Here is a 16,760-nt window from a genome sequence, read left to right on the forward strand (position 1 = left end):
TTTTAGCCTAATACAATCACATTGGCGTCTAAATTTGGGTTTACTTTACCCACCAGGCGATAACAAACAGGTCTCAAGGTTGTAAACTTTAACTAATGTCAAGTGTTTAATAGAAGTGTTTTACCTGAAATAAAACACATTTAAATACTAACCTTAGTTAAAGTTTACAAATTTAACTTCTGCCTAGCGGTTCCTTTCGACTCAATGAGGAACAGGTCGCAGCTGGCATTGCAGCTCGACCAACTACCTGGTGGGGATCGTGCGAGCGAGATAGATAGCTATATAGGAGGAAAAGGAAGGAAAAGGACAAAAGATGTGAGGGGAACTAGGGTTGCCACTCTCAAGGTTGTAAACTTTAACTAAGGTAAGTATTTAATGTGTTTTATTTCAGGTAAAACAATTCTATTATTATTTACGTTTTGTCGCATGTTTTCCGAGCCGCCGCCGCCTATAGCGAGCCGATAGCTTCTGGCCGCAGCGTATTCACGACTTTATAGTCATACAAATTAAGTATAAAATTTGCGTAGCGTAATAAGCGCTTATAATTTGTTTTCGATATAGCGCCTTAAAGATGTAATATGATGCATTAGCTTTATCGTTTTGTAACATCTCAAAACGAAACGGAGCCGAGCGCGGCGTTTTAAATTAGCCATTCAACATCGAACTTTTGCACTCAATTACACATTTCATTAACATTTTAAAAAGTAATGTATTGCTGTCATTTTTCAAAGAAATCATCCCGTTTCGCTCATCACGTCTCGTTACGATGTGAACTGACCCTTAGTTACTGACATACATCATGGACGTCACACGTCATGCAAAATTATGATTGAAATGTATCTCCGGCCTAGCACGCGTACAACGAGATATCTAACTCTCGAGCGTAGTTATAATATCTCTTTTTCCCTAACATGCGTACGTCGAGAGATAAATTTCTCTTTCGTAAACTAGCTTACTCGATAAGATATGTCGATGTCATTTGAGATATATATTTTTATTAAAATAAGGGGCAGACATTGCAAGCGTGTTTCTTTACCTTCCAAACCGTAGACGACACATTTCATCTCAACACATCTCAACAAAACTCGATAAAAATGTATTGTTATATTAGGGTTTGTAGACAAAAATAGCATCTGTGCTATGTTGTATTTAAAAAAAACACAATTATCTCTAATTTTGACGACAGACACGAAAAAAAAAGTATGTCATGTAACATGTTAGGGTCAATAGAGATGAAGAGACAAACCATCAAATATCGAGAAAACATGTAGACAACATTTTCTCGTAGTACACATGCTAGACATGCCTGTTTCACAATGCCAATTTGAGTTTAAAATATTCATGCGCAACAGCAAAATGCAAATTAAGTTTGGCGTTGACAACTACATATACGGTAAGTTTTTATAAATCTGGGGCTCAATTGTCGAGCCTCGCTCCTTCTCACTCGCGTTTACTGTCCCAGGATGGAGAATCGGTCCTTTAAATCGAACAGGAATTGTATATTATACGGTTTTGGACTTTTGACTTTAGAGCAGAAAGGTCAACTCACTTGGCAGGGTCTGTCTAATCCTAATGATAAGTGTCAGCCATATGAAGTACGGTTTCAACTTGAGGTTTTTTCTAAAATCGTCATAACAAAGTATAAACTCATATTATTCAATAGAGTACGTCAGTGGCCTTTTAAAACCTAACTTCTACGCCACAAGCCGTTAGAGTAACTAATGAAATAAATATCTTAAAATTTAGATCAAAAGGACATTTTAGCGAAGGGGCGGCGCGGGCACTCGTCATGTCGGCTCCAGGCTCGAGCTCAGAGATTTCAACTGGTCCAGTCCCGCCAACAAATCCCTGAAACAATTTGAAATATAAATTTAAACTACTTATTTTGTATTTACTTAACCGATTCGTTGCGGATGGCACGTTTCAGTGCCATCACTTTCTATTGCGTGTGGCGTAAGGCACGGATGTGTGTCATTTAAAAATCAATGATAACTCCTTCAATGGGCATTGTCAAAAAAAAAATCACATGTACTTTTTATATTTTTTTTCGTTAAAATAGGGCATTTTAAGAATATAAATTAAATAATTTTAAAATTCATTGGCTAGTTTTTTCTCAATAAATTTTTAAAGTTTCGCTCTGACGTCATCATCGGCCGCCAATTGACCTCTGCATATGTTTTAAATTTCCTTTCAATCTTATTTATAATGGCTGTTTCGTCAAATGCAAGTTCTCATTATGAGAAAGCTGATACGAGAATCTTAAAAAAAGTTCGAAACGTAATGTTGGTCGAATTTATTGCTAATTTAACGCCATTGAAGGTCAAACAAAGGTTAAACGTATTTGTTCAAAAATATAAGTAACTAATGGGTATTTTTTTCGTTTATATACAGAAAAACGATCACTGACCTTATTCCTCGAAATGTTTTTGTAATGAGCAAAATTTAAAAAAAATGGACAATCCCCATTACGCTTTAAAAAAGTTTTGCCCAGAATCAAACTATCTTCATTTTTTACGTATATTAATCTCGTAGCCTTCGTTTCTAGATATTAATACCTCATAATCAAGCAAATTATTAGAAAATGCAAAATAAGTTAAAAAGGTTTAGCACATCTGTATTTAAAAAGTCACTTACTGTCCATTTCCAGAAATACACTTATTTTGCTACTTCTAATCACCTAAAACAGTGTGCCGGATCGTTAATGTCAGATTTCGAATGTAAACTAAAAGTAGGTATTTAAGCTTTAAACATGTAAAAAATTGTCAAAAAAACTGTTGTCTTTTCCGCTTGGCTAAAGACACAGATGCGTGTCATCTAATCGTATGGCGTTGGGCAATGATCAGTGTCACGTCATTTTTGTTCAACGCCGCAGTTAGAATTTGGCAAATTAGACACCGCAACGAATCGGTTAATACAAAAACGCGTAAGTGACTTTACACAAAACCTAAGCCAATTGCGAACAAATTTACGTTACTAACTAGAGGAAAGTACAAAGAACTAGCTGTTAAGTTCAGTCGGTAATAGGTGTCAAAATAGCTGAGATATTCATTTTCTTCCTCCTGTAAAATCATCAAAAAGCAGATACGCGGTATTTACCAACTGCTCATACGTGGTATCGCACGCGCAGCGACAATATTATAAAACAGTCGCTTTTTTTCCCTCATGTCCCTTTGTTCCCTTTAATCTTTAAAACTACGCAACGGATTTTGATGATTCTTTCAGTGTTAGATAGCCCATTTATCGAGGAAGGCTATAGGCTATATTTTATCACGCTAAGGGCCTGTTTCACCACTTCCTGATAAGGCTATCCACCAATTAACTTGACAGATCAAGCATGGAGAATCTGTCAACAAAGTTGTGAATACTCGTAGCCTATATATATAAAATAGGGGAAAATGTGGAAAAACGGGGAAAATTATTTGAAAGGGCTAACTTGAACGCGCTAATCTCAGGAACTACTGGTCCGATTTAAAATTAATTCAGTGTTAGATGGCCCATTTATTAAGGAAGACTATAGGCTATATTTTATCACGCTAATGCCGGCTCTTGATATGGCGAACGCGTTGGCCAACGCGTCTGCAGACGCGTTGGCCCAATGTGTAGAACGGGCGTTCGCGCGTTGGCCGTAGGTATTTAGACGTTGGCCGACGCATCTGCGAGCTTGCCGCGCGGGTCGGAAATGTCGGCAAAAGATCAAAGGACATTTGTCGCAAGCTTCGCGCTCCATCCACACATAGGCCGCGCGATCAGTTTGCCCGGAGTTATAATTATGATAATTATTATAATATGTAATAATTTTTGTATGTAATAATTTAATAAATAATAAGTAGGTAATAAAATAATTACTTATATTATTTTGATATTATAAAATATTATGTAAAAGTGAGTTTATTTCTTTGTTTGTTACGTTTTCTCGCCTTTTATTTATTTATTTCCAGAATACTCTTTAAAAACTTTTTCTTGTCCACATTTACAAAGTAATTATAAGCTGTGAATAAATAAACAGCTGCAGCTGTTAGCGACTAAACATCCATTTTGAATCCGTCCGCACATTGGCGCGATCCAAAGCATACTGAACGACCTTCCTATGTGTGGATTACTCACAAACGCCGTTGCAAGCGCACTGCCAACGCGTCTGCAGACGCGTTGGCCAACGCGTTCGCCTATATCAAGAGCCGGCATAAGACTAATAGCAGAATGTGAAAAAAACGGGGGAAATTATTTGATAGGACTTATCTCGCGAACTACTGGAGCAATTTTTATGTTATTTGGCACAGATAAGGAGTAGACCACGTAAAGGATCATAGGCTATTGATTTTAATCATTTTTTCTATACATTTTATACCCGTGCGACGCCGGGGCGGGTCGCTTGTTTATAATAAACTCGTTTCATTAAAAAAGCAATGTAACCAGCTGTAGCACTCTAACAACATGATGTAAGGTGCAGTCTAGTAACAACAGCTTGTTTGCTTGATATTACAAATTAGAAAAGTTTCATGATTGACAAAGACAGAGAACATCGACTAGTAAATTAGAGCCAGTCCACACGGCGCGTTGCGGCGACGCAGCGCTGCCGTTGCGTTGTTTTACATACAAATAACCGAGGTGTTCACACGGCGCGCTGCGCCGTCGCAACGCACACATGACGGACAGCAGCCCCCGAGACGAAGCGGGACGTTAAGACGGCTTCGTAAATTCGTAATAACGCTGCGATGACCCCCGTGTGGCCGGCTATGCGTCAAACGGCAGCGCAGAGTGCTACGTCGATATCATGCTGTGTATCATGTTCTTATGCTGTGTAAATATCATTTTTAGTAAAAGGACTAGGTGCCCCGCGCGGCTTCGCCCGCGTAAATTAATTTTTCGGAGACCGTACATTTTCCCATAAAAAATAGCTTATGTCTTCACGTGGTCTATCTGTGCCAAATATTTCCGTAAAAATTGCTCCAGTAGTTCGTGAGATAAACCCTTTCTAATATTTCCCCCGTTTTCTCCACATTTTCCTGAGTTTCTTCGGTCCTATTAGCAGGGGCGGATCTTGAATTTGTGGGGCCCTGGGCTAATACTGCGTAGGGGCCCTACCTAATTACTCAACTAATGGGGATTGTCCATTTTTTTTTAATTTTGCTCATTACAAAAACATTTCGAGGAATAAGGTCAGTGATCGTTTTTCTGTATATAAACGAAAAAAATACCCATTAGTTACCTATATTTTTGAACAAATATGTTTAACCTTAGTTTGACCTTCAATGGCGTTAAATAAGCAATAAATTCGACCAACATTACATTTCGAACTTTTGGTAAGCTTCTCGTATCAGCTTTCACATAATGAAAACTTGCATTTGACGAACCAGCCATTATAAATAAGATTGAAAGGAAATTTAAAACACTACAGAGGTCAATTGGCCGCCGGTGATGACGTCAGAACGAAACTTTAAAAATTTATTAAGAAAAAACTAGCCAATGAATTTCAAAATTATTTAATTTATATTCTTAAAATACCCTATTTTAACGAAAAAATATATAAAAAGTACATGTGATTTTTTTTGGACAATGCCCATTGCCATTTTGACAAGAAGCAGTTTTCTGTAGTGATGTAGGTATATCTATATTCTATACTTTTTTTTTAAATGAAATAAGGGGGCAAACGAGCAAACGGGTCACCTGATGGAAAGCAACTTCCGTTGCCCATGGACACTCGCAGCATCAGAATAGCTGCAAGTGCGTTGCCGATCTTTTAAGAGGGAATAGGGTAATAGGGGAGGGTAGGGAAGGGAAGGGAATAGTTGAGGGTAGGGAAGGGAATAGGGTAGGGGTTAGGGGATTGGGCCTCCGGTAAACTCACTCACTCAGCGAAACACAGCGCAAGCGCTGTTTCACGCCGGTTTTCTGTGAGAACGTGGTATTTATCCGTTCGAGCCGGCCCATTCGTGGCGAAGCATGGCTCTCCCATGTAATCGGAAGCGGAAGAGTGTGTTAGTTTGTTTGCTTGTTTGTTTGAACGCGCTAATCTCAGGAACTACTGGTCCGATTTGAAAAATTCTTTCAGTCTTAGATAGCCCATTTATCGAGGAAGGCTATAGGCTATATTTTATCACGCTACGACTATAAAAGCGAAGAAAGAGAGGAAAATGTTGAAAAAACGGGAGGAAATTATTTGAAAGGGCTTATTTGAACGCGCTAATCTCAGGACAGCGTTGCCAGACGTCCCGATTTTTTCACCAAAATTAAATCTACCGCGCGGGACAGGCTCAGTCCCGCTTTTCGAGGAAAGCCCGAACCTACGTGCAGCGTGCTGAAAAAGAAAGGTGCGTGATGAAGATAAGAGTATGGGAGGTAGAGGGGTGGATTTTCTTTGGCTACTTTTAGCTATCTATTGTCACGTAAACGGTATTTTTATGCAAATAAAAAGATAAAAATTCAAAAATCTTTCGATTTTATACCTTTTTTTACTCTTTTGACTGAAGAATCCCGCTTTTTCACTCAAAAAGTTCCAAACTCCCGACTTGGCATAAAAAAATTTGGCAACGCTGTCTCAGGAACTACTAGTCCGATTTGAAAAATTCTTTCAGTGTTAGATAGTCCATTTATTGCAAAAGCCTATAAGTTTATGTATTTTGTGACGCTACGAAGGAGGAGCGAAGAAATAGAGGGAAATGGGGAAATTATTGAATGGGCTCATCTCACGAACTACTGGAGGATTTTTTTCTGTTATTCGGCCCACGTAAATTAGATATTTCACAGACAAATTAGTCCACAAAAAATAGCCTATGATCCTTCACGTGGTCTACTTCTTATCTGTGCCAAATAACAGAAAAATTGCTGCTCCAGTAGTTCGTGAGATAAGCCCATTCAATAATTTCCCCCGTTTTTCCATAATTTTCTCTATTTCTTACCTCCTATTAGTTTTAGATTAATAAAATATAGCTTACTAGATGTTCCGCGTAAATTAGGAATTTTAGAGAAACCGTACATTTTCCCATAAAAAATATTTCCCCCGTTTTTCCCACATTTTCCTGAGTTTCTTCGGTCGTATTAGTCTTAGTGTGATAATTTTATTTTATTTTATTTTACTTTAAAAATTACAAAACCTGTTAAAAAATAAGTAATTGTGTATAAATTATAAAAGCATATATTTCTGTAAAATTAAATTAGTAAAAATTTTATGGAACTATTAGTTTTTAAGTAAAAATTGTATTATATTAAGCTAATTTAAAAAAAAAACTGTTTGTTTCCTAAATAAAGTAAAATAAAATAATATAATATAGCGTATAGTCTTACTCGATAAATGATCTATCTAACACTGAGATAAGTTTTTAAATCGGACCTCTAGTTCCTGAGATTGACGCGTTCAAGCAAAATGTACTCTTCAGGTTTATAATATTAGGTAGGTATAGATTTCTTTAATTATCGCTTGACAAACTCGAGTCTCGATCTAAAAGACTATGAAATTGTATAATATGGTAGTGATGATGATGAATGTAATTTGCATAGTAGCATATGCTTTCTGTTCTTAAAATAAAGCGCAAACTCCCACACTTGTATCTATAACGAATCAGGAGTTCTCTCAGCACCTTCCGAACCACGGTATACCAGGTATATCTAGGTGCGAAATCTTACTTGTTGGTCGCATAATATGCTTAGAATACTTCTCACGAAATCGATTACTTGTGGATCCTTCATCAGATCATCACTTTTGTGAATATAATACGAAATTGGGATGATACCCAAAAGAAAAATTGTGAAAATCGGTTAACAAACGGCGGAGTAATCGTTGAATATAAGAAAACGAACATAACACCTCCCCCATTTTGAAAGTCGGTTAAAATTGTAGCCTATGTGTTATTCTGATGTATAAGCTATATTATTGTAAAGTTTCATTAAAATCCGTTCAGTAGTTTTTGCGTGAAAGAGTAACAAACATCCATACATCCACACAACCACAACATCCATACATCCAAACAAACTTTCGCCTTTATAATGTTAGTAGGATATTAGTAGGATAGCCTTCCTCGATAAATGGCCTATCCAACACTGGAATGATTTTTCAAATCGGACGAGTTGTTCCTGAGATTAGCGCGTTCAAATAAGCCTTGTCAAATAATTTCTCCCCGTTTTTTCTACATTTTCCTCTATTTCTTCCCTCCTATTAGTCTTAGCGTGATAAAATATAGCCTACAGCCTTCCTCGATAAATGGGCTATCTAAGATTGAAATAATTTTTCAAATCAGACCAGTAGTTCCTGAGACTAGCGCGTTCAAACTAACAAACAAACTGCAAATTATTTTATTTGGCCATCGCACTGTAGGTCCTTTGTTAAATAGAAATTTATCGAAAGAACTGATAATTGATGATGACATTGTTGTCCTGTATTTGTTTTCTATATACGACATCCTGGAGAAAGAACGCTCTGCTTCCCGTGTATTATATTTCTCTATGGCTCTGCTTCACAGCTAGTGATCGGCATCGTTAAAAGATCTTTAAGATGGTATAGCAGTTTGGGAAAACATCAACAAGTTTCTTTTCATAAATTAGCCAAAAAATTTCACTGCAAGAGGTGTAAGACTCTGTCTTTGACTGCAGTAAGTAAGATTTTAACTGAATGCACTCATTTACTAAATGTTCGTCTACGGCATTTGGATAATGCGCCAACCTCATGATCGGAATTTTTTAAATTCTAGATAATTTTTATTATTGACAATATCGTCTCATGGTTACAGTTCGGTTGGGGGCCCTCTGTATTCGCGGGGCCCTGGGCTGCAGCCCAAAAAGCCATATAGTAGATCCGCCCCTGCGTATTAGTCTTAGCGTGAATTATCACGCTAAGATAGAGATATAGTTTATAGCCTTACTCGATAAATAAGCTATCTAACAGTGAAATAAGTTTTTAAATCGGACCTGTAGTTTCTGAGATTAGCGCGTTCAAGCAAACATACTGTTCAGGTTTATAATATTAAGTATAGATTTTTTTTAAATTATCGCTTGACAACTCTCGAGTCTCCATCTAAAAGACTATGAAAAGTGCCAATAACAGGGTCATAATAGGCTCATAATCAGGACGATGCATAGTATAATATGGTAGTGATGATAATGATGATGAATGTAATTTGCATAATAGCATAATATACTTTCCGTTCTTAAAAAAACGCCGAAACTCCCAAACTTGTATCTATAAAGAATCAGGAGTTCTCTCAGCACCTTCCGAACCACGGTATACCAGGTATACCTTGGTGCTAAATCTTACTTGTTGATAGCATAATATGCTTAGAATACTTCTCACGAAACCGAAGTCATCACACGTTTCCCTATATATTTTGAGGAGCTCCCTCGATTACTTATGGATCCTTTATCAGATCACCACTTTTGTGAATATAATACTAAATTGGCATGATACCCTATATACCAAAAGAAAAATTTTGAAAATCGGTTTGCAAACGGCGGAGTAATCGTTGAACATAAAAAAAACGAACATAACACCTCCCCATTTTGAAAGTCTGTTAAAATTGTAGCCTATGTGTTATTCTGATGTATAAGCTATATTTTTGTAAAGTTTCATTAAAATCCGTTGAGTAGTTTTTGCGTGAAAGAATAACAAACATCCATACATCCAAACAAACTTTCGCCTTTATAATATGTATTAGTGGGATATGTGGTTTGACCAACCACTTTATTTCGGTTATAATATATATAATACGAATATGCAGCTATCAAGTCAACAGCGGGGCTAAAATGGTCGCTTTGGAGAATCACATTATGAATCATAAAATGATTCATTTTTTTCAATCGCAAAATGCAATTCTGCATGCAATTAATGTCTAGTAATTTGTACTAATTTGACATTTGTCAGTTTGACAGTTTTGACAATTCATTTGCTGATTTGATTGAGAGGAATTGCTAAATGTTACCATTTTAGCCCCGCTAACTGTATCACAATTCACCATACTGACTTACATGACACTACTTATACTATAATATGAGCAATAATTGTACCTGAGCTGCAATTCAGCGACCTCGGCAGCGCGACGCAGCTGGGCGGCGGCGTCGGTCCGCACTGCTCGGGAGGCATTTAGCTGCTCTTGCAGGCGCCGCACCTCCGCACGCAGCGTGCCGTCCTCGCCACCCGCCTGTAACAATTAAAATACACTAGTTGGCACAGCTTTGCCTGCTACTTTGCTCGAAAATAATACCAATTTGGAAACATACACAAATAAATAATCCGTTTTGTAGATTTAAAGATTAAGGATTTTAGGGATTAGGGACAGACAAAAAAGAGACGACTAAGGCGTGGGCGACATGTGCCACCACCCACGGCCTCGCGGTCCAAGGGGCCTAGCGACCCACAAAGATTTTATTAAAATTTACGAGTTTTATTTTAGAAAATTGACGTCCTTACTAAGTATATTATCTAGTACTTTCATCTATAAAAATTAAAAATAATAAAACGAATTTTTGCCATTTGTTTTCAATACAATATTTTAACAACTAAAAATCATTAATTTCTTATTCTTTATAAACACCTAGCTTATAAAATATCTGATTACAGCGTATATTATACTACTCAATCTATATTAATCAATAATCACTAAAGATTGATATAGATTGCTTACAACTCTAAGGTCACTTGGAAAAATGGGAGCATTGAGCGTCTTCATCAACGGGTTGTGTAGGGTTGATTGCAACCAGTTAGTGATGTTGTATTTATTTTTATTTATTTATTAAATAATCATGATTAATTCATGATTAATTGTGCACAAGGAACATTTACATAATATTAATTTACACAGTAAGATGATGCAAAGGATCTGCTAATTTCTATTAAGAAATCTCTTCCAGCAGCCCTACGGAGAGAGGTTGGATTAGGATAGCAGATAGGACGTGCACAATTATGAATATAATATTATATCAACATTTACTTCTTACAATAGAGTTTATGTAATTTACCTGATGTGTCTCCGGCCTGAGCCTGACGGCGGCCAGCTCGGCCCTGACCGCGGCCAGCTCCTCCCGCGCGCGCTGTGCCTCGTCCTCCGCGCGAGACCGACGGCTGCGCTCAGCGAACAGATCTGACCTGGAACATGTAATATTAAAATAATAATAGTAAAAAAAACATGCTTTCAAAAAAACGATTGTATTGTCATTGGCTCCTAATACATATGCAAAGTTTCGAATTAATTAGACTACTGGAGATAGGTAAAAATCGTGCTCAAAGACTCCGTTACATTTTAGTTTAAAATACTAGGATTATTTCATTTCATTCAAGATGAAAAACATTGTATAGCTTCCATTCATTCATTCATTCCTTGTTTAGTATTTATTATTAAGGAGTCAATATATAAATAAAAAGCACAAGGAAACACCAAAGCCTCAAATTAATTATTATGATTAAGATTAGGATTATGATAAAGGCTATGAATAATAAAAACTACGGAAATGTAACTCCCATACTTCAACCGTTTTGAATTCGGTTCCATTTTTGCACACTAAAATATGGCAATAGCAACAAAACACAAACACTCAAATTTACATAATAAAGCCGTTGACATTAATTTTCACTTTTATATTTAAACAAAATTGTGTAATGAGTACATGTATAGAGTATGCATGTATTCGGGTCACATTTTGTAGACTCGTGGACAGTTTTTTTTGGCACAGTTACTCTTCCTTAGTTTCTACTATTCATAGGATAAAGGTTGTTGATGAAGACATTTGAAATAATATAAGCAAAGCTGTTCAATAGAGTCAAATAGTATCATCATAATATTCTTAAGAGAAAAAGCTTATAGCCTATAGACCTAGCTCTCTCCAATTCGGATATGATCTGCTGCAGCTGCTCATCCTGATGCTCCGGCTCTGGGGAGGTCCGCCCTGGATGAACGGGCATTAAATCTGGCAGCCGCCTGGACTCTGCACCTGGAATTGTGTGAGGCGTGAAGGCAGCTGGAATTCTGATTAACTTTTTAGTACTTCACCAGATCAGTACAGATATATTATAGAATATACTAAGGCCTATTGCATCTGTCTGGAATCTGGATTAAAGCAATTTGTAAATTATATCAATTGAGAGACAATACACACAGCAAACAAGGTGTTAGTAATTGTTCATATCACAAACGCATTTGTTTTATTTCATCATCTTGTTGCCCTTGCCTGCCAAAATACTGACAACAGCTGAATAAATTCTGGGTAAATGCATCTAATATGATAATCTTAATAGATAATCTGGGTAAATGGATCTAATATGATAATCTTAATATTAGATCAATTTACCCTGTAAAACCAAGTAGTGACACTTGGTTTTTCGTGATTTCATTTATTGAAATGAAAATGTAAGCAATAGGTTGTATAATTGGTTGATTTAACTTAAATTATAGTCTGCATACATATATTTTAATATAATTTGAATAGTAATAGTACAAAAAAGTACAACTTTAAGACTTTTAAAAGAAATGTGGCATTTTAATTTTAAATTAGCCAAACATGCCACTTGTAAAAAAATTAAAAAATATTCTACAGATGTCAAAGGGTAACACCAAAAGTAGGGTAATGCTAATAGTCCACTCTAATATATAACTATTGATAACTAAAAATCAATACTTTCACTTATCAAATTCCTACACAAAAACAATTAGATTGTACTCAAATGAATATACATTCTTACAAACTCACCAGCATTCGGTGGCAGATCTAGAGGGAAACTGTTTCTAGGCGAGACATTTCTTCGATCCGACTGATTAACAGATTCTGTGAGATCTAAATTTAATCCAAGGTCCAAAGGCACCGGACCTGCAGCACCCTCCGGGAGGTCCAGTGGTATATTCCTCGATGAACCAGCCTCAGATCTCTCTCCATCGTACGGATTATAATCATAACCTCTATTATTACTATAAGATTGTTTTTTGTGTCTGCCCACAGGGGAACCAGAGTTAAAACTCGTGTTAAACGTAAAGTCGGGTAAATTATCTAGATCCACAGATATGGGGCCATTCGAATTCGAGTATGCCTGCTCCACTAATAGGTGATCCTGTACAAAGTCAGGCAAAGATGGCATACCTAATGGTTCAGAAGCTAGGTTAGGTCTATGGAAGAAGGGACCATCTGAGCTATTAGAGTACAAGTTGTGTTTGGAATCGGAGTTATCGGCTACACTATAAGGTAATTCTACAGAGCTACTAGAAGACGCGTGATCACTGCTATGATAAATGTCACTCTGTCTCTCTTTGGCTTGGGGTTCACTCGAGCGAGTTTTGTCCCTTCTCGATTCGGAATGAATGTCTAGTTTTGTTGGAGAATGTTGCACAGTATTGGCGTAAACTTTGGGTCGGGCGCCAGTGTTTTCGTAAGTCGAGTTGCCCGGCAAAGACAGGTCTCGTTTTAGAAAGTGTCGAAAGGAAAATGGATTCTCTTCCTTGCGTATAGCACCCGTGGACTCTGTGAAAATAAAACGCACCACTGAAGAATGTCTTTATATTTAGATAACAAAAAAACAACATCAAAAACACTCACTGGAAGTAGACTTTGAAGGTTCTGCGACGGCCGTGTCGCCATTTTCTTGAATATCGTATTTTGCTTCTTCGATACCTAAATCTGGCTTTGTCGTATTTTGTTTATTGTCTTGTGAAGACGAAGTGTTATTTGAATTTTGTGGCGAATTTTTGTCCGAAACACCATCTTCGTCCTCCGCCATTGTAATCAAATGACAGCTAAAACATTTTTTAATGTCAGTGTCAAATGGGCAAGCCCTTTTTTTTCTTATTATGGCACTTCGGCTATATAACCATGGCCAGTGTCAAGTACTATAAATGGCGGGAAAACAGTATTGTTGCATACAATTTTCAGCATCATTTCATATCGTCAGGTCAAAAGTCTAGTCAAAGTCGAAGTAAAAAGTCAATACAGACAATACAGTCAAGGAGTCAAGTCGGTCGATTCAGTAAAGTGGTAGACGCTTTACTGAAACTTTCGATGGAGTTTTGGAGGGAACACAAAATAGCTCGTTTCTGGATATTGCATCACTTTCCTACACTTGTGCACGATAACGAATATCTAATGGCTAATATCCTACCAATATATCACATTAAAAACCCCATTAACACAACTTTAGGAAAATAATACAAAAACACAACATCACTCTTTCACATTCCCGACAAAACTCTGGGCAAACCTTAAGGGCGTTTGAGCACTACACGAAATTTTACCGTCCGGCGATCATAACTTTCACGTTTGCCATATAAATAAGGTAGGAAATCGAGATGCCGCGGCCGCGCCGCGCTGGATGGTAAAATTCCGTGTAGTGCACAAACGCCCTAAGGGAGAGAGAGACGCGAGACCCAAAGAATAGTATGGACTATGGACTAACATTTATATCGTTTTACCCACGAACATCTACAGAAAGTGCTTGGAAAGTGCTAGAAACTACAGTTTCTTTCTTTTTTATCTTCTTCATAAGTTCATACTACGATGAATGCAGAATGACAGCGAACTTTTTTTTTTCATAAACTATTTGATTATGATACTTTGGATGCCTATAAAGGCGTTCGGCGTTCGCTGCGTTGAGCGCATTTAAGCTCCGTGGTTGAGCGTGTGCCCGGCGCGGCTGCCTGACGCGGGCGGGCGCCCGCGCCGTCCGTGCCGCGTCTCTCGCAGCGGCCAGTTAATAATTTCGATCGCGCGGGTGGACAGTCGATACCAATGGATATTTTAATGATATATTTAGTCAACAGACGACGACGCCGACGTGTAAGTACAAAAGCGTCAACCAATCAGCTATAACAACAAATCATCAACAAATACTAAAAACAAAATAAAGCAAGCTCCCATACAACAAACGTTATTTTTTGGTCTTTTTGGCCCGTAATCCATAATAGCAACATATAAAGACACTTAAAAGAATTAAAAAGTGGCAGCATCGGAGTGTCACCCCTTTCAAATCAATCCGGCCCGGCCGCACCTGCGTCTATCGTCCGAAGCTTCGTGCTATGAGACGATACTATTGAACGATACACGCGGCAGATCGTCCAATAGTATCGGTTTTAGCGCGAAGCACTACGCATACTAATGCCGCGGCCGCACCTGCGTCTATCGTCCGAAGCTTCGTGCTATGAGACGATAATATTGGACGATATACGCAGATAGTCCAATAGTATCGGTTTTAGCGCGAAGCACTACGCATATGCCACCGCGGCATTATGCGGCCGCCGCAATGGATGACACTACGATGTTGCCACTTTTAAATTTCTTCACTTTTTTGACAGACTTGTATGAGTATTATGTGCTCTTTAATATAAAATAATAAAATTTAAATAAAATAAGATTTTTCCTTATTTTCGCTCTATAACGGTACGGAACCCTTCGTGCGCGAGTCCGACTCGCACTTGGCCGATTATTTACAGCAGAGTAAGGTCCCGGTGTGGACTATGGGCTCTACAATCGGCGCCTCTTCGTCCTAGAATCCCGATTCGTAGGATGCTCGTTGGGAAATATCACTGTCGAGAAAAAAATCTCCTCTTTTCCTTACTATAATAGTAATAAATCAAACTACAATACACATTCATATGGCTTGTTTATTTTTATTAACAAATAGTTAATTAAAGTAACGAGAGAGTATAATATTCACAGTAACACAAAAATAAATTCGTTAACAATAAATGCATACTTACTTACTTACGTTATATTATTACAAAAATAGATAAATAGTTTTAGGAGAGTCTGAGCATAAATTTTAGCTATAAGCATCACACATTTGAAATTTTGAACATAAATGGTACACAAACAACCTTTGATTAGATGATATTATAATATTATGTATTAAATTATAAATAATGTACAGAGTAGAAACACTTATGCAATAGACAATCAATTATCAATATAGTAGAATTATTAGTCTGTCAAGAAAGTGATGAAATAAAAATGTGGCAATATCGTAGTGTCATCCCTTTCAAATCAATTTAAGAAAAAAGGGATGACACTACGATGTAGCCACTTTTTAATTTCTTCACTTTCTTGACGGACTATACAATACTATAATACCGCTATCCCCAACCCGCGGCCCGCCGCGCCACACCGGAACTTTATTTGTGGCAAGCGTGATGTTAAACAATTTTGAAATTCACGCCCACCGGCAAAATAACGTAGTCTACGTGATAGTCGTAAAATTTTTTCCACTTTTAAATCGTTTAAGAATGTTATTTTTTAACCCTAAAATATTTTTGTTGCGGTCCGCGACACCAAGAGCAAAACATGTTTGTGGCCCGCATGAAAAAAAGGTTGGGGACCACTGCTATAATACGACCTAGATAAAATACATTATAGACACGACTTAGAACACCACTAAAAATGTATAATACAATTAATACATTTATTAAATAGGTAGTTTAAAATAGTAACAACTAGCTTCTAACATGTGATTAGGATTGTCTATGGTTAAATTTCAAAATTGGAATTCAGAAGTGCGATCGTGGAAATCAACTTATAAAAATATCTAGCAGATTTCAGTTCAGTCCGACCGCGACAGATTAAGCGTTTTTTAAGGTGAATAGTAAGAAAGGTTTAGTTTTACTATACATATAGCGGTATAATAATTGATTTACAACAATAATAAATATTATAGGTAGGTAATTATTAAAATTGATAAGTAATAAAATAATTTACAATAATATAAATCTACATACCATTGCTGACTTGGTAGAATAGATTTAAATGCTACATGCTTTCTAAATATTATATTTTGCTGATTTGATTAAAATAAAGTCGTCGTAAATAAA

General features: G+C 37.0%; 1 protein-coding gene across 1 annotated transcript; it reads right to left on the reverse strand.

Moving 5' to 3' along the window:
• Nucleotides 1–1,231: 1,231 nt before the first annotated feature.
• LOC121738915 lies at nt 1,232–13,688 on the reverse strand. The gene is made up of 6 exons (XM_042131186.1): nt 13,504–13,688; nt 12,667–13,428; nt 11,793–11,910; nt 10,942–11,068; nt 9,991–10,124; nt 1,232–1,848 (listed from the first exon to the last, which is right to left on the reverse strand). Exons 1-6 carry the CDS (start codon nt 13,682–13,684, stop codon nt 1,788–1,790), a joined length of 1,383 nt encoding a protein of 460 aa, XP_041987120.1. The 5' UTR covers nt 13,685–13,688; the 3' UTR covers nt 1,232–1,787.
• Nucleotides 13,689–16,760: the final 3,072 nt, after the last annotated feature.

Source organism: Aricia agestis, chromosome Z, assembly GCF_905147365.1.
Source record: "Aricia agestis chromosome Z, ilAriAges1.1, whole genome shotgun sequence".
NCBI classification, from domain to species: domain Eukaryota; kingdom Metazoa; phylum Arthropoda; class Insecta; order Lepidoptera; family Lycaenidae; genus Aricia; species Aricia agestis.